Raw genomic sequence first — 18,180 nt, 5'->3', positions numbered from 1 at the left:
AGATTTAGAGCTCTCTCACACACCCATCTCCATTATTACCTTGTCTGTAAAAAATATATCACTAGAGCTTTGTATTGAAATCTCACTGTATTTCAAATAGAAGACAGAGGAAGCCAAAGCAACTCAGCAGATGTTGCCAGATGCTTTAAAAGTTACATTTAAAATCTCCCCAAGGACCTGTGTAAAAAAAGGCAGGAAAAAGTCACGTTTAGTATTACACACACACACATATAAACAGATCCATCAAATGAAACAGCCTTTTAACTGTTACTCATATTGAGTAGTACGAGCAAGCACGTCACTGTTTGCTGTCTTTATTGATGTATCTGCACTGTGTTCAGCAATCCCATAAATCTGCTATTGCTGGGAACAGCTGTGGAGCAGACTGCTAAGCTGGGAAATGAGCACACAGCTGGTAATGCTGAAAAACCAGCTCCAGGCTGGTCCCAGCCAGAGCCCTTACACCTTGGAATACACACACCATCAGAAAATGCCTAGGTATCAGCAACACTGAAGCGTGAGAGCACTTCCCGAGGTAGCAAAGGATTATTTGGCATTATCAGGCTATTGCTGAGCTTAGGAGTTTCTGAAAAAAAGTCACCTAACCAGGTGTACAACACACTACGTTTCCCTGCAGAGCAGTCAGATGACTTTACACAGGCACTGTGGCCTGGGCTTCATGAGTGACATGGGCAAGGAAGGGGAAACAGCACAAGGAGTGGAGGGAGGTTATCAGAATCTGGGAAGGAAGTGAAAAAAGAGCAGTCTGGGAGGGAAATTTTCCCATGGAAAGACCAGTGGTATCATGTGCCATCTGGAGGCTTAAACTAGAAATGAGCAGGATATATTTCCCTTCTGGAATGACAACAATCACCTTTTAGGTAGACATACCTTAACCAGAGCTGACAATAGACCATTATCAAAAATTCTGTTTTCCTCCTGATAGCGTATTCCTGACTCTGGAAGCACCACATCAAAAATCTGCCAGATGAAAAAATAAAACAAGTCTAGAAATCCCTTAGAGAGGATCTGTGATTTTCTGTCCATCCTGCCCCTGTGGTGAAACAAGGGCAACACTGGCACTGTGTGTGAAGAGTGCTCTGTTCCTCACATACGGAGCACCCAGCTCATATGCGTCCCTAGAAATCTTGTCAGCATTATTAATATACCAGGAATGTCCATGAGACATCAGCACTACACTTGGAACATTGCTCCAAACAATCTGGCTTTTCCCTGATTACTTGGAAAGTTGGAGATAAAAGGCGAATTCAAGCAACTCACTTGGGATCAAATTAAGCTCTTTTCTCAGTGAAAGGGGATAACTTGCTAACTTTGCTTCTGGCTGCCAGAAAATTATGTGTATTAATTTAAAATTAAATAAACCCAGGGAACACAACTTGAATGAATAAATGGGGCTCTGCTAAGTAACAGGGACTAAGAAGAACAGGTCTGGATTCATAATCTTTGCTTCAGGTCTAAGAAATAGCTTGAGAAGGGCTCTCAACTTCTCCCCACATGAGATGTACTAACAGCTCCTTCCCTACAGCCAACATTGCTGGCAGGAAGCAGCTCCTCCTGGTGCTTCCAACTCAGGTTTTCTTCTTCATTTGCCTCCTCCTCCCTCAAAGGCAGGAGGCTGGCACGGGCAAGGCGTCTGCCGAGTCCAAGGGTAACAAACATGGAATGGAACACCATATTGGAGAAAGGCACTGTTTGCTACCAACATCAAGAACACTTCTGCAAAGTGCTGAAAATGGAACAGTTTGCAGGCAGGAGTTTTTCAACACTACCAGCTCTTACATGAGGAGCTGAAAGGGACTCCCTGAAGCAGTGCCACAGTAAAAGAAGTAGTACAGTAACTTCTCTGGTGAGTACAGGAAGTGCAGAACACTGTACCTGCCCACCTCAGAAGCAAGTAAACTGTTAATCTTTGCTTTCCCCTCATTCCAGCCTTTGACCACAGTGATTGCATCTGCATTTTTTAATTAGTTTTTATCCAGAACACCCAGGAGCTGTTAAGACCTTGGCTTTTTCTTTATGGTTCAGAAGAGTACACTTGCCACCCTAATAGCACACAGTGCAGGTGTTTTTCCCTCCCAGCCCCCATTTCTGACCCTCTTCCACTAAGGAACCCACATGTTCATCTCCAAAGTCTGTCTGCTGCCTGATAACATCCAGCCAGGAAGGGCATGCACAGGCATCATCAGTACATCCCATTTATCAAGCCAAGGACAGGACAGAAACATCACATCCTCTCCTTTCTGACCCCCATCTCTTTCATCTCCGAGGCAGTAAAACTAACACATGACAAGACCAGGTACAGAACGTGATTTCAAGATATTCAGGTTCAGCTCTACCCACACAAACAGACTTAGGCTCCAAATGGCAGCCAGAACAGCCGGCTTTCCTGAAGCTCCAATATCACAAGGATAAGACCACCATGACGTGGCTGGCACATGATCCCACTGAACAATGACAAGACAATCACACTTGGCTCTTCCCATCTCACCACGCAGTCATTTCAGAAAACACAGCAGTTGCCACAGAGGATCACAAGATTTTAGTTTAGTGTGAGCACCCTATGATGAACTGGAGAGCTGCTGAGTGCCAGTATCACCCTCCAGGCATGTGATCCTCCTTGGGAGCAGTTCAGATGGCAGCCAGGAACAGCAACTAAGACTTTTAGGAGAAAGGCACTTAACTGAGGTAACTTTCTATGCATCTACAGACAGGTGATCTGTAATTCAGCAGCCAGGTATAACATTACAGAGATATTTCTGCATTCCCTTCTATCACCACCTCCAGACAACGCAATGTCTTCAAGAGATGAAAAAGTCCTCACTCTTGTTTCTCTGGAAGCAAACAAGTCTTAGAAACACTGGTCCTCCCCCAAGGCTATTTCAGCATATGGAAATCTTTGATGGACCTTGGATGATGGTCCTGTTTCTTTACCTGGTATCAAGCTCTTCATTTAGAGAAGCTACCAACTGCCAGGACACATTAACATCAGACCCAGGGCCTGCCAGGGAAGTCTGAAAAACAGATTAACACCGTCCCAGGGAGCTCCAGAGACTGCAGTACACAACTGACTCAAGTGCCACCCCAGAGGATGGGAGTCAACTTTCCATTTATAAAGTCCTTTGAAATGAAAAGAGGATTTTAACAAATTAATTTTAGTCAAAACAAAATACCAACCAAGGAAAAAAAAGACCAAAAGTGCTCTAGGATGATGCTTTTTAATTGTTATTTTTATATTTTTAAGAACAAATCAAACCATTAAAAATATTACAGACACGTACTGAAATTTCCTGTACAACAAATATGAAAACAATAAAATTTGTACATCATTTCAAGATATTCAACAGTTACTTATTTGAAACACATCAACTTTTCCCTTCTTAAACAGGCCCCAAATGGGAAGAAAGAGTAAAACAGAAATGCAACAGATGCAATTGTCACACAGTGGAGCTTTCAGTGGACAGCTTTAAATAAGCAACAGTGAGAGAAAACACTGACTGAAGAGACAGATCTCAGCAATTATAACACAGAACATCAGAGGGCAGGGAGAAAACATTTGCAGGAATTCAATTCCTCTTGACCAAGACAGATTGACAAGGCAGTGGAACATTATTACCTGTAGTCCTTTTCCTGGAGAGACATCCTATAAAGAATGTCCTACTTACTCACACTGACACTGCCCAAGTTCATGTTTACAACAGTTTAAGCCTTACCAACCTTTTCCACCCATACACAGAATCAAGAGGTCATTTACTTCAACCTTCAGTTTCTTCTCACAATGTGTCCGTTTTGGGAAAAAAAACCCGCGTACAGTTCTTCAAAAATGGATACTCATTAGACGATGGCACATGTGAGAATTTGATGCCTGCTTCCAACACCAAAATAATGGGACAGATCCATTTGTTTTCTGTAAGAGGATCTGGGCAGTGATTAGGCAGAAACACATACTGTCCTAGCTCATTTTCTGATGTTCTGCTGCAACAGAATAGAAACAACATCATCTAGCATGGAAGACTCATCTCCCTCTCCTCTATGCTATACAAAACAAGGGCCTTCTGAAGCAAAAGAGCACTCGCCGCCCTAAGGCAGCAAGTTCCTGGGAGACCTGGAATAATGAATACTGGCTCTGTGCCCTGCACAGATGTGCAGTAATTAAAAAGAGTACGAGAGTTAAAGAAAATAACATGACTGTAAAGGGCAGACTTTCCTCCCTCCCAGTTCCTTTGGAATGGTTCTGTTTGGTGCAAGTGGTTTATCTTTGTCATCTGACAGCAGCTTGGGAAGAATGCAAATGAGAGATCCACTTCGTGGGCTGCCAGTTTGGATGGAGGTGGGCAGGATCATGAACCTCATGATGAGGGTTTTTAAAGTATTTCCAGAGAAAAAGAAACAAAATTATATTCAAGAACCCACAGTGGCTGCTACAAAAAAACCCCATAAAACAACAAAACAAAAACAAACAACAAAACCAAACCCCAAAACCTAACAACCAAAAGTGCACTGTGGTTCATCCTCCAGTTTCGCTCACACAGCACACCACAGTTTCACATCAGGTTGTAAAAAATTCCTCAGGATATTTGTAAAGTTACAGTTGTGCACCAGGAATTCCTATGTTCTCCTTCAGCTAACATTAGATCCTGTGAGGTTGCCCGGTTCCACTGTAAAGCCACATATACTCCTAGCATTTGCAGCTTTTTCTGACAACTCTACCAAAACAAAGAAAAAACCCCCAAAACAACAACAAGAAAAAAGCAGCAGAATTCCAGGGACTCTGGTTATTAAACCTTCATAAGATTTATTTCCCTGCTTTATAGCTATTCTATAGCATTATTCATAAAATTCATTTTCAATTGCAATGCAACCAGTGCAATGATCCAAAGACCAAAAAACACATCCGCCCCCCACCCCAAGCTACCTAAGTCCTTCATTGGTAATGCCTTCCTAAGTCTAACAGTTATGTACCAGCAAAATAAATCCAGTCTGATCCTTGACTTGTGAAATCAGCAAATGGGGGGATTTCTGCTTGTTCCTTCAGTTTCTAAAAGGACCAGTCAAAACAAAAGCAGCAGTATATTGCAAATAATTACAAAATAATTACACTGGATCAGTGAGATGCAGGCAGGTATAATGTGTCTCAGTTTTGAATGGCTAAAACAACCGAGAAATTTGTCTTTACAGCAGAATTTTGTGCAACGTCTTTTGGTAGAAACAGTAAAGCCAGTCGATCCGTTTGGGAGTGCTTGAACACTTGGAACCTTAGCTTCAGCATTTTCACAGATTTATATATTTGAGGAAAAACAGCAACAATGATAAAAAGACACCAACCTGAGAAAAAACTCTATTAGAGTGAGCATTATTCCATAAATCATATATTGCACCTTTAAATAATTCATTATAAACTGTATCAAAACAGGAATATCAGCCAGGAACAGGGAGGAGCTATTCTGTCCTTCACCCACACCCCCACTCACCCCCCGCACACACATTCACAGATTCACTTGCTCTGTTTTTAACTACAGTTAAAGCTCGGAGTGATAGACCACACTCCTTTTTCTCTGGCAGAGGCACCGAAACATTAAGGCAGGGGATATTTGTGGTGAAATGCAAGAACGAAGCTCACCTCCAAACTTCTGGAGAGTCCTGCCAACAGTGCAACTACAGTTAAGTTTGACATAAGCCTTATTTAAAAATCTGTGTTCTCATTAAGAGTTTCAGTACAAAAATAAAATCTCTGCTGTTTTTTTTTTTTTTCCTAGAGTAGCAACTAGAAAAGGCACGATTTCCAAATATAAATGTCCATTTGAAGGAGCCATTTGTACTCCTTTTTTAAATAAAAAGGAACACAGAAAAAAAAATAGATCACAGAGGCACATATCTATTAACTAAGTAACCAGATACAGTAGATAAAATATGTTCCTGAAACTTATAATTAAATATATCAAAACAGCCCACCAGCCTGGTGTCTGTAAATGAAATCATATAAAATTGTAATAGAAAGCTTGTGTTATTATTTTAATATTTAAATCCTAGTTCTCTGTTCATACTGCGAATGCTATCTCCTCTATCAGTACTGTTAAAGTCCCAAGAAAAAAACCAAGATTCCTCTGTTGACTTTAAGAAGTTTTGCTTCGGTTTTGTTGTTTGGGTTTTTTTTTTTAACATCAGTTTGCAGCGCCTGCCAGCATTGTGTTTCATCTCCTGGAGATCAGACCTTTGAATGCAGACACAACTGGAGAAGCCAGACATGAGACACTGCACACAATCCCAGAAAACACGAGTGGGACACTTCCCTTGGCTCTGGGCAGGTAACACCTCCTGGAGGCACTGGGTTCATTCTGGCCTATGCATGGTAGCCATTGGCCTTCCCAAAGGCTGGCCCAGGTGTGAAGTTCTCATAGATTGCCATTGCTGTCACGTTTTGGTAGATAAGGTCAGTTTTCCTCTCTCTCTGGGATTTAATGATATCCATGACACACTGGTTTAGGAAGACGTACTGGTCCTGATGGGAGAAAAAGAGAAGGAAATACATTTCTAAAAACCACCTGATTTTGGAAGTAATTCTGCTTCTGAATATAGGTTTGGGCACTGCACTGAGTGTTATCACAGTGCTTGTTTTAGAACTTATATGCATAGTTTATAGAAAATAGAGCTGGAAAGGACCTCATGATGTAATCTGATCAACCCCCCCCAATAAAAAAAACTAGGATCAAGTTTTGCTGTCTTGAACTAGGATCTATCATGCCCAACACTATCCTAGAAGACTTTCATCATGGAGATTTTACAGCCTTTTTCAAATTAGCATGAGTTAGTCCATACACCTTCCTGGATCAAAGTGATAATTTCTGTAGGAATACTTGTATTCCTGCAGAACACAAAAGCAAAGATGCACACCGAGACCGCTTGACTCCAGGTAATTCTGGCTCTCAGCTAAAGGATAAAACCCCCATAGGTAAAACTACTCTGCAAAAAAATCTGCTTCAGGATTTGATCCCTTCCAGCTGCAAATGCCAGTCCTACAAAGTACTCTGTAAAGATATTACTTGGATGTACTATGGTCTCTGACTGCAACTACTTTTGTGGGGAAGAGATGAGGCAGGAAGGAGGGAAATTAAATAAGGAGCAATTGTAGCTCCTTATTATCTTATTGTCCTGTAATTCAGAGCTACAACTGGATGATTATGCACATCTGAGAGACGTGCTGGTGGGTGGCAGAGAGGCTGACCTCAGTCTGCACCATGAGGGGCCGGTGCATGCGGAGGTCGTACACCACTCCGTACACATCCACGGTGTTCTCCATCTCCATCTGCTGGATCAGCCGGTCGATGGCGATGAACGTCCCCGTCCTCCCGACGCCAGCGCTGCAAAAACACGGACAGGCTGTTTGTGCTTCCTCTCAGACACCTGCTCACTGCTGGCCTGATAAAAAGTCAGGATGATGCCTCCTACTACTTTAGTGGCACAGATAATCAAAGTCTTGGCAGCACAGTGGGGTGGCTCTTAGCATCACCAGGAGGGGCTTCTCAGTCATGCACATGCACAGGATTATATACACAAGCTCTTGAAAGAACATCTTTTCCAGCTCACTTTTCCATGCTAGGAGAGATGCTCTGTTCTTACAACATTTTGTATCCCTTCCTTTGCTACCTACACAGCACTACTCCTTTCTGAAGCACCGAGCAAAGGTTTCAGTTTGGCAAGGTAAATAGCCCATGTCCTTACACAGAGAGACTTCGGTTATAATCCCACTGAAATAGAATTGGCTGTAAAAAAACCCCACAAAACAGAAGTGTGTCTAACAGAAACACCTTTTTTCCTACCTGCAGTGCACCAGAGTAGGAGAGTCCATTGGATTCTGGCTGGTGTACTCATGAACAAGGTGCCTGAAGTTGATGAGAAGGTCTGTTGTCTCTGGCACTCCGTGATCCGGCCAGGAGGTGAAGTGGAACTGGCGCACCGTGTGGCTCTCGGGGGTGTTGGACTGCAGGAATACACATTAAAAAAAAGACAGTGAAAACTGGCTTCAGAAGAGTAACAGTTCAACTTCCTGACACATGTACTGGGCCAAGCTCAGCTTCATCAAAGATGCCCGTTACAAACTGTGCAGTAATTTGACCAATGGCATTCCAGTTTCCGTCTTCTTTCTGCTGTGATATAGAATACTTCGAAATAATTTCCTTGAACTTTACTCCAAGCTCATCTCTACTGCATTGTGTTTGTTGATGGGGCTAATTGCTCATTACAGAAAATAATACAGGTGTCTGCATAAGCATCAGGTTATTTACACACGAACAACCAACAGTTAAGGCAGTCCTTACCTTTTCTACAGTGAAGTCCCTTATTGTCCATTCTGGAAGGACAACTTCTGAGACCATTGTCACAATAATGTCACCATAGCTCTTGGGTTGTTTGTCTGGCCAGTACTGCTCACATTTTGTCTAAGAAGAGCGTTACAAAGTTAGACACATCACACACAGCAATGAAACAACTCACTTGAATAACACCACCTGAAGCAGGGCTAGAAAGCACATCACCCTTCTCTCAAAGGCTATTCCAGGGCAAGAGAAACTGTACCAAAATCATTCCGCAGAGAGAAGAACCCACCCTTAATGACAGAGGTTCCACAACCCTCATCAGCAGATATAAAAAATAAGAAAAAAAAGTTGTGTTTGTTTAATTTAGAAAACAATCTTCCACCAAGAGGATGGTTGTCAAAAGACTATGGCCAGTCTCCAAAACACTAAGGTAACCATAAAATCAGAAGAGATGCAGCTGCCTTCAAGAGACAATTCAGTATTGATAACAACATACCCGGGCTTGTTCCACACATTTTGTCAACATAACAATAGAGTAGATACTCTTTTCCCAAATCATTTGCCAGAAGTCTTCTATGGTATTGGGTAATGGACCCTGTGCAGCGATAAATGCCTTCTTTGAGTTATAGCCCTAAGAAGAAAAAAACAAAATAAATGTGTATATACACACACAACATCAGTGAAATAAAAGCTGATTTTAAACATCATTATGAGCCCTTATGCCTGCATCAGAAAAATACACATTATATTTCATTTCAGCTGATGAAGCAACTTACAGGCATATAGTTTGCATTAATATAATCACCAGTTCCAGAGCTTTGATTTGAAAGCTTAACACGAGAAATATCATCTGCAGAAAGAAAAAAAGAAAAGACAATCATGAATTTTCAAACTGGAACCTTTCAGTAAAATACTGTTTATCTAATGCATGGTTTCTAAATAAAAAGTGTTCAATGTGCATTTTAAGAGTAAGTATTTAACCTAAGGAATCATAAATAGCAGTAGCCTTCAGAAAAAGGAGTGGCCAGGATAAACACTCAAAAAACATTGATTATTTTGGTTTTAAATATGGTTTGGTATTGCCAGTTTGTATATTTTTAATCCAACACAAAATTTACTACAGTTTTAAATACTGGTTTAAAAAAAATTGATTTGTCTCGTGCTGCTATGGCAGCTGATGTTTTTCTTCCAAAGCATCCTCAAGTACCCATCACTGTTCACTTTTCAATTACTTCTGACTCTCTGCTACACTGGGATGCCCACAGGCAGCTTGACAGGGCTTAAACTCTTACTTCATCTGGAAAGCTGGCCAGCAGGGTCTTAATATTTCCCATAGCTCCGCACATTTATTTGTCTGTGGTCAACTGTTATCCTGTTGTGTTTTCAACCTGGACTGCACACTTCTCACAAATGGAAAATTAAAGTTCTTTAGTTAAGGAAAAGTTCTTTAAAGAAGCTTTCTGAGGAAATATCCTCGAGGGAAGGCTCCTTCAGGTTTGCTTATACAGTGACTTTAGAAAAGCAGCAGCCCAAATTCATTCATTTGGAAAATTACATTTGAAACTTCTGGGTACTATTAAAGCCAGATTAGCCAAACTCAACTGTTTTCACTTAAAAACTCAACCAGTAGAAGACGCAAACCCAAAGAGAACAACTCACATGGTAAGACATTGTTGTATCTATTTTTCCCCCTGTTCTCGGGAAGTTCAGCAGCAAATTTGGGCTGATGAACACCAGCAGACTTGAGTTCCTACAATAAAAGGAGGATTCATGAGCACCTGGTCCAGCTTTAGCAATCATACAGAAAAGTGAGAAACAGGAAAGTAGTCCAAACACTCGTGTCCTGTGCTGTGAAAGTAGGCATGTTAAACTGTGATAAATGTCAATAAAAATCATCTTATTACAAAGTAGGAGGGCGACAGTGGCAAATCTTTTAGAGAAGGGATTAATACAGAACATAGGATTAGCAGCATGTTTAAAACCCACAGATGGACTTTAAAAGCCTGGAAACAGTTCTGTGGAAACAGAGACTGATATCAATGCCAGCTCCTTCTCTTCCCAGGGCAGTGAAGCACTGCATAAGCTTTGCAGACATTATAGGGAGAGAGAAACAAACACATCATGAACCAACTGGAGGAAGCAAAATCTGAGAGGAAGGTAAGGTGGAGTGCCAGCCTGTGAAGTACAAAGAGACAGAATTTGAAGAAGAAAGTCGATTAATAGCTCTGAGGAGATGAGAAACAGAATGAGATTCTTTAACACCAGACATGACAACACAGAATCCCCCCTGACACTTCCTTCCTGTCCTTTGCTCCTTACAACAATTGAGCTTTAGCACATTTCATAGAAAAACTCTTACGGTCAGTAAGCAAATCACAGTTGCTGTTTCTCTGACTGAGCTATTCACAGGTGTGGTTTGCAAATCACACCCACGCACTAAAGAAGTCAGTGAGATTAGCAAGAGACCTGTCTTGATACGTATAAAAACCCCCAAAGCAACCCAAGATGAGAAAACTGAAGAGCAGAGGCATTATATAGTGTCCCCTAGGCTAACTTTATAGGACTAGGGTGAAGATTTCTCTGATGAGAGCTCTGACAAGCAGGCCATGCTACAAGCCCACAGTCAAGAGATAGTAATTCAGGGCAGGAAGTATTTATCATGCACTTCAACTAAATTTGGAGCTGCATAAAGGAAGGGAAGGCTATACATACAGCTTAATCATCTCTATAAAAAAGGACCCTCCTCTCCTCCTTCAGTAAGCCTTGTGCATGCTCCATAGGAAAGATGATTTGTCTTTCCAAAAATATTTGTCATGAAGCTCTCTCTCCACTGAGGGCACATACCTCATACTCTTCAGCAAAACCACAGTTGGAGTCAGCTTGCTGCTTCTTGAAGTATGACTCAAAGTTCTCCACTTTAATCATTTTTGATCTAAAATGAGAAAAGCCGTATGTCAGCAACTGGTGTTAGGTAAATAAGCCATGAATTAATTCAGTTAATGTGTTAGAAAGTATTCTTTACTTACTTCTTGATTCTTCAGGAGAGGGTGAAGGGAAGAAAAAAAGGCTGATTAGACACATGCAGTTGTATTTTTCATTATGCGAATCTAAGACTGAAAGCATGACTGTTAGTTGCAGTCACAAAATGGTGCATTTACAAGGGACAGGGTATCAAGCATAGCATTTAACTGCTCTGTTAAATCAAGGAGAGAACTATGCAGGAGAGGAACAAGGTGTCAATCAGCTGCTTAATCCCTTTGGATCGACCCTATTCCCTGGTGTATTTCGTGCCAGCCATCAAAGTTTACAGAGGTGGGGTTCCATGGGATGTTGTGGCCACGGCTTTCCACCAGCACAAAAACTGGTGCCAGAACCAATAACATGATTCAGTTGCAGTGTCTGTGACTTCCAATACATAGTGGTTACTCCCTCCATGGCCATCTTTTACAATTACAACATCTGGATGAATGGTTCACCACAAAGTAGTCATTAAAAAAAAGAAAAATTCAGGTCACAGAACATCCTTTGCCTTTTTGCATTTTATCAACAATTTGGATTGTTCCCTCAATATGCACAAAGTCTGTGTTTCATTCAAACATCCTGTTTTTCAAAACCAAGTGGAATATTTGTGTGTCTAATAGTGATTCATGAAGTGAACACTCAAATGCCTCTGGTGGCTCTAGAAGTCTCAATCAACATGATTATTTTTAGTCTGCATGCTGGCATCTTTCAGTTCCACAAGGAATTAATTCTTCAAAATTCTCTACAAAACTGCACAGGAAACAAGTATCTGAGTTCTGAGTAATTTTTCCTAATATCACTTGAGCTCAGAAAATACCATGAAAAAAGATATGGACTTACTTAATTGGAGAAAAAGACACTTCAGTATTTCTTTTATCTTTCCTAAAAGGTGAAAGAAAACAACACAATAGGTTCACAGTAGAATTCAATAGAATTTATATGAGATTTCTTATGTTTCCTGTGCCTGTTGAAAACAATTTCTTTTAAAGCATCTTATTCTGTGGAAAAAAAAAACCAACAAACTCCTGAGGCAAACTTTTACACCTGGAATTTAAAAAACAAATGAACAAACAACAACCCCCCCCCCCCCAAAAAAAAAAACCCAACAAAAAAACCCTTTATCCCTCTTTTGGTGATGTTGTGCAATGGGACTGCTTCTTCCTGTTGGAACCAGAGTATAAAGCCTAGACACAAAGCAAATATTTTGGTGGAAGATGTACACCTGAGGGATCTGCACCACTAGCTGATTATCTCAGGAGAACTGCTGCTAATCCCAGAATCCCTACAGGAAGTGGTCAACAGCAATGTGTCAGTCATTCAGTGGTAGCTGAATGAAAAGAAAATGTTGCTAGCTTTAAAGGAAGCTCTTCCCATGGCTGTGCACAGCTATTGGACACAATTGTAAAAATAACAACAGTAAATCAAAGCAGCTGGAAAGAAAACTGGACTAAGTGCCCTACTAACTCCACAGAAAGGAAGTACTACATGGCCAGAAGCAGGAAAAAGCCTTTGTGTACTTTTACATCCCACGTTATCTGAACAAGATTGGAAACTGAGAGACCAGCTCAAACTCATCAGCTTCTGGAAATTCCAGAACAGAAGTTTCATGTGACAGGCCATCAAGCAATTAAAAAGAATGACTGATGGATAATTTAAAATCAAACCACCTAAGGTACATTTACATCCAATTAGTTTTAGTACAATAATTCAAGATGTTTGCTCACTTGTGACTAAATGACTTCATCACTATTCATGAATGATGAGGCACTGGCACAGGTTGCCCAGAGAAGCTGTCAATGCCCCATCCCTAGCAGTGTGCAAGGCCAGATTGGATGAAGCTCTGAGTAACCTGGGATAGTAGGAGGTGTCCCTGCCCATGGCAGGGGGGTTGGAACTGGATGATCTTGAAGGTCCCTTCCAACCCAAGGCATTCTATGATTCTATAATACTATTCTATGAATTAAAATTTATTTTGTTTGGCTCTTCTCAACTCATTAGTTTGTAACTATGGGCTCAAACAAAGCTATTAAACAAGTGGTTTGATACTTCAACTCTAATCTGTAACATACATACAACATTTAAAAATGTCTTGACAGCCATGTATCATGAAAGAGAGAGCCCTTTTTAGGAGAAAGATACTAAAGTGAAACATTAGCGCTCCTCAACACAATCAACTCAACAACAAACACACATTACCTTCTCCTTCTCCAGAATATAAACCCCCCTACAGCGACTACAGCAAAGATAGCCAAGAGGCATCCAATAACCACGCCAGCAATAACACCTGATAAAAGAGAAAAAGTATTACTCATCTTCATCTTCAGAAACTTCTAACTGAACCAACATGCTACAGCAGAACCTTGCAAGGGACTAACCAAGCATGCTCCACTCTACTAAAAAAAAATTTTAAAAAATCTTGTCTTTTACTGTCCTTTGACAGTACCAGTACTGAAATCTCATTAAGAATTATGACCAGAGAATGTTAAATTAATATAAATTTGGGATCAACTGGGACCAGTACCTGCATTTCAATACATCTGCTTCTAGTTTAACAGAACTGCGAGAACATCAGTTGCTCTTTGCTACTTGTTGCTAGACCAAAGTCTCACTGTGTAATCCAATCCCTTTCAGCAGGCCATAGCTTTTGGCCAGTCCCGCAGTGGAATCTTACACGGAAAAAAGGGATTACCTGCAGGACTAGCAAGGTATGAATTTACAGAGCAGTGCCACTGAAAAGCTAGAAAGAAACAGTTCATACAAAGAAACCAACGTGTATTTTGATATTATGAAACTTGCCATAATTAAGCAATCTCCACACACTGTGTATGTGCCAAGTGGCCAGTCCTATATTTGACATTAACTATACCTGGATCCTGGGGTAGTAAAACTGGTTCAGAACAGGGTGAAAATGATACATAGCTGTCTTCCCCCTCAATCACGTTGGCCATAAAGGTTATATTAGTGAAACCTGCAACACATGCCCTGTTGAAAAGGAATAAGAAAAAAACAAAACCAGGTACATTACAGGGTTTTAACAGCCTTTGGCAAGATCTGTAATCTTTCCATTAGATGCTCCTTCTAGATTTCAACAGCAGAAAACAACAAAAGAGTGGTTTGAAATAAATACCTGTATGAACAAAGAGGGATCAATGGTCCGTTTTCATAGCCATACATTGTGTTTCCCTTGCCTACATTAATGATGTTTTTACCATCCCGAGAATGGGAGGAACGCGATTCTGCCTGCTCTGTTTTCATGACATATGTAACATAGGCAGTTGTCTTCTTCTTCTTGAAATCTTTGTATGTGTTGTTCAATTTAGACTTCAAAGACTCAGAACCTTGAGGAAAAAACAAGAACATGGATACAATTCATCCATTGGTTCTGTATCACTTGACACAGTGACTGAAAAGGTCATATTAACCATAGCTTCCACTCCTCTACAATTACTGCCTGAAATGAAAGGCTGAGAGCAACAGGATCATTTCAGAAATCTCTTCTACTGCAGTGCAATCTACTGCACCACCTCTCCCCAGTGTTGTTTTAATTTGCCATTGGTTTTACTTGTATACCAGAGCTTCTGAATAAAGGTACATAAGTGTGGGAACCAGGCATTCTCATGGACAGACTTTACCAGCCAAGTCAGCTACATTTGTATGTGTTCTATTAATTCTTGTATGTAGAGAGTAAAACGGAAATGGCGTGAAAAAAACCCATCAGTATTTGTGCTACCCAAACAGCATCACGCCTCATTCAGGGTGACACTAAACTTGTCCTGACCTTGTTCCTTGTTCTGTCCTACAAGAAGTCTCACATCTAAACTGTAAGAAATGAAAGAAGTAATTTCTGCCTTTCCTTGAAATAGACAAGCACTGGAAAAAAACAATAGTCAGAAGAGTTTCCTCTTCAGAAGATTAAGAACAGGCTACCACAGTGAGCAGTGACCAACAGGACATCATTTCCAGAACAGCACCACTTTACAGTGTCTGTTCTTATACCAGATGAACCCTAGAACCTTGAGGCAATAATACAGTTGAGGCACATGTAACCTAAGAGGTAATAAACAAACTCAACCTACCAGTTGTCCCAACAACTCAAGAGCAAGCCAACTGACAAATCTTCCCAGTGTCAAGGGAGGATGAAGAATCTCACTCATTTGAGAGAGGTTTGCTCTCTACTGACTGCCTATAAAAAGCTAAAAGGTCCTTCTAAAATTGGGTATAATAGTGAATTCACCTTTAAAAAGGAGAAGCCTTGCAGGAGGCTCTGAAAAGTGGAAAAGCTCTGGTAAGTTCTCTAGAGCTGTGCAGACAAGGGGTGATCTACCACTGGCAGCAAAGCTCTCCTCAACTGTAACTGCAACAACAGGGTACAAAACTGTCCTAAAGCACTAACTTGGTCTCATTAAAAGCAGATGAGGTTGCAATTAACTCAGCTGCCTAGAAGTGGGTGTTTAGTACTACCTGAGATATGTCCTGTCTTGTCCCTAGTCTCCATTCCAACAGGATGTACACCCCTGGTCATACCTGCAGCTCTTTGTAGATGCCTTCAATACCACCCTAGGACATTTTAAACAGCCTTAGACACCATTTCTTACACAACATAATAAAGTCTCCTCTGTCTATCCTAAAGGAAACCGTGACTGGCTTAGAACAGAGAAACACATCTCAAGAGTATTTGTGCTATTTTAACAATAAAGCTGAAGAGATGCTTGGCTGTAAGGCTGTCTTCTGCTCCCATCAAAGCACTCACTCTACATTACAAATGTGGGCAAACTTCCTTATTTCTCTCAGTCACATCCTACAAGACTTCCTTGAATATGTTCCAATCCAAACTACACAGAAAAATACACCAAATCTCCGTGTGACTAACCAGGATTGGCTGAAGTTACAAGCAGAGCTGCATGCAAGAGACTGGCATTCAAATCAGCAATTCTAGGGCAGCTGAGTAGGCATGTGAAAAATAGGAATTTCCTGCACTGATGTGATGTAACATACATATATACACACATATATATGCACACACACACACACATTTCTTGGATGTAGATTACATGGAAAACCACTGAAGGAAGATCTATAATCAAAATTCTGCAAAATGAATTTCTGGTGTTGTAACAAAGGATAAGCATGACTGTCAACTCCCACTTAGCAGAAACTGCCCCCACCAGGTGCCTTATTCCTCCAGAGCACTGGCAAAAATGAACAGCTGTTCACGTGGAACCTATGCGGCAAAACTAAGTTCCTTAATTTAATGATTTATGACTAGACATTCACCTATCAGAGACATTTCTCAGTTCTGATGCTTTAAATAGACCAGTCTGAAACACGACCCTCTAGTTTTCCATGGCATTTAACTTCCATTAATGCTGTCAATGATATTTAAGCCTTCCACCCACATCCCATCTCTCTTAGTTGAAGTGTTTTGAGTAAAATAAGGAAAAAAGCTCTTTTCCTTTTAAGACCTTACTGAAGGCATCTTTCAGCTAAAGAAGGAAAGGGGGAAACCATTCCCTATTCCAAAGCTGCTTCTATTAGCTGCTCTGAAAATTATTCTGTGGGGAAAGAAAAGATACTACACAGCCTTGGGGAAGGCAATCACTGGCAAATCAAGGTGGCAACAGCAGAAGGCAAATACATATATTTACATACAAAGATAAGTCAGGCAGGAAAAGACTGCGTGAAAACAGGCACCCTCTGAAAGCAAGGAGTGACCTGACTTCAAGCAAGCAAGGCATTTGCCTCACAATTTCTGAGAAGTGACTGAAAATTGTGCATCTGCTTTTTCTTTTCCTAACACTTATTTAGAATGTAAAACAATGCTGTCTGGTGAACTGTTTCAGCTACACAATAATATCATAAACATCTTACTTTGATCTTCTGTTGTAATCATTATTGCGTAGGCTTCTAATGGACCATTCAGTGAATCAAAATCAGAGAATTCCACAGACAACGAGCTGTGACTGACAGCCTTGACTTGAGGAACTTCGGTTGGAGGAGGTGGGTCTATCAACAGAAATATTTTTTAGTACATTAGGCACTGATAAAAGTTTTCCAAACAAGAAAGGGCTGTGATAACCAACACTGTTCACATAATGCATATTTATTGTGCATCACATTAGACCAGGAATTAATGTAGTGTTTTATTCATAATCTGCAGGCTGATAATGTAGTACATACCAAGCCTGGTATTCTGCAATCATGAAGTTAATTCTTTTGTCCTACAAGTATCTTTCATTCTCAGATCTTAATGCTTACCAGTAATGCTGGTGTGACACAACTTGTCCACTGGAGAGCTTCCATGGCCATTTGAAACAGTTATGACAGTAACATTATAGGTGCTGAAAAAATTTAAACGTGGTGTTTTGAAGGTTTGCTCAAGGCCTTCTACTGTGCAGCGTGAAGCCCATTCTTCCCCTGAAGTATTAGATATTTTAATTTTGAAGCCAGAGTTGTTACCCCAAGGACATTTCCACTTCAGCATTAGGAAAGGCTCCTTGGCCACTGGTTCACACCTAAGGGAATTCACTGAGACAGGTACTGCCAAAAGAAAAAGGAACAAGAAATCAAGCCATGCCCTTAACAGAAAAAGCTGTCTACTTGTATGTTATGTGCATAAATGCTTGTAAAACTTCAGTATTCCCTTCCCCTTCTAAAAAGATGCCTACATGGCACCTACTGCCTACACAAGGACTTGTTACCCTATGAGGAAAACAACAGAGAGGTTTACTGGGAAAATTTAGGCTGAGTACCTATCAAGATCAGCAACATTTTCAAAATACTGTTCAACCCTTTAACATATTACTCTAAGAACATTTTTAGATTAGTATGT

General features: G+C 40.7%; 1 protein-coding gene across 1 annotated transcript in view; it reads right to left on the bottom strand.

Annotated features, from left to right (window-relative positions):
• Nucleotides 1-3,233: 3,233 nt before the first annotated feature.
• LOC136292242 (receptor-type tyrosine-protein phosphatase eta-like) overlaps nucleotides 3,234-18,180 on the bottom strand; it is a 73,547-nt gene continuing 58,600 nt past the window's right edge. Inside the window, 14 exon segments of the mRNA XM_066187672.1 lie at nucleotides 3,234-6,517; nucleotides 7,241-7,376; nucleotides 7,836-7,996; nucleotides 8,334-8,453; nucleotides 8,827-8,961; nucleotides 9,107-9,180; nucleotides 9,990-10,080; nucleotides 11,175-11,262; nucleotides 12,192-12,233; nucleotides 13,548-13,635; nucleotides 14,218-14,333; nucleotides 14,479-14,689; nucleotides 17,220-17,354; nucleotides 17,607-17,888. Coding sequence (XP_066043769.1) covers nucleotides 6,359-6,517; nucleotides 7,241-7,376; nucleotides 7,836-7,996; nucleotides 8,334-8,453; nucleotides 8,827-8,961; nucleotides 9,107-9,180; nucleotides 9,990-10,080; nucleotides 11,175-11,262; nucleotides 12,192-12,233; nucleotides 13,548-13,635; nucleotides 14,218-14,333; nucleotides 14,479-14,689; nucleotides 17,220-17,354; nucleotides 17,607-17,888 — 1,838 coding nt within the window. The 3' untranslated portion in view covers nucleotides 3,234-6,358.

The sequence above is a fragment of the Chamaea fasciata genome, unplaced genomic scaffold, assembly GCF_029207755.1.
Source record: "Chamaea fasciata isolate MVZ Bird 193981 ecotype frontalis unplaced genomic scaffold, bChaFas1.0.hap1 SCAF_7, whole genome shotgun sequence".
Lineage (NCBI taxonomy): Eukaryota > Metazoa > Chordata > Aves > Passeriformes > Sylviidae > Chamaea > Chamaea fasciata.
The sequence above is the reverse complement of the archived record's forward strand: the minus strand, read 5'-3'. Positions and strand labels throughout refer to the sequence as shown.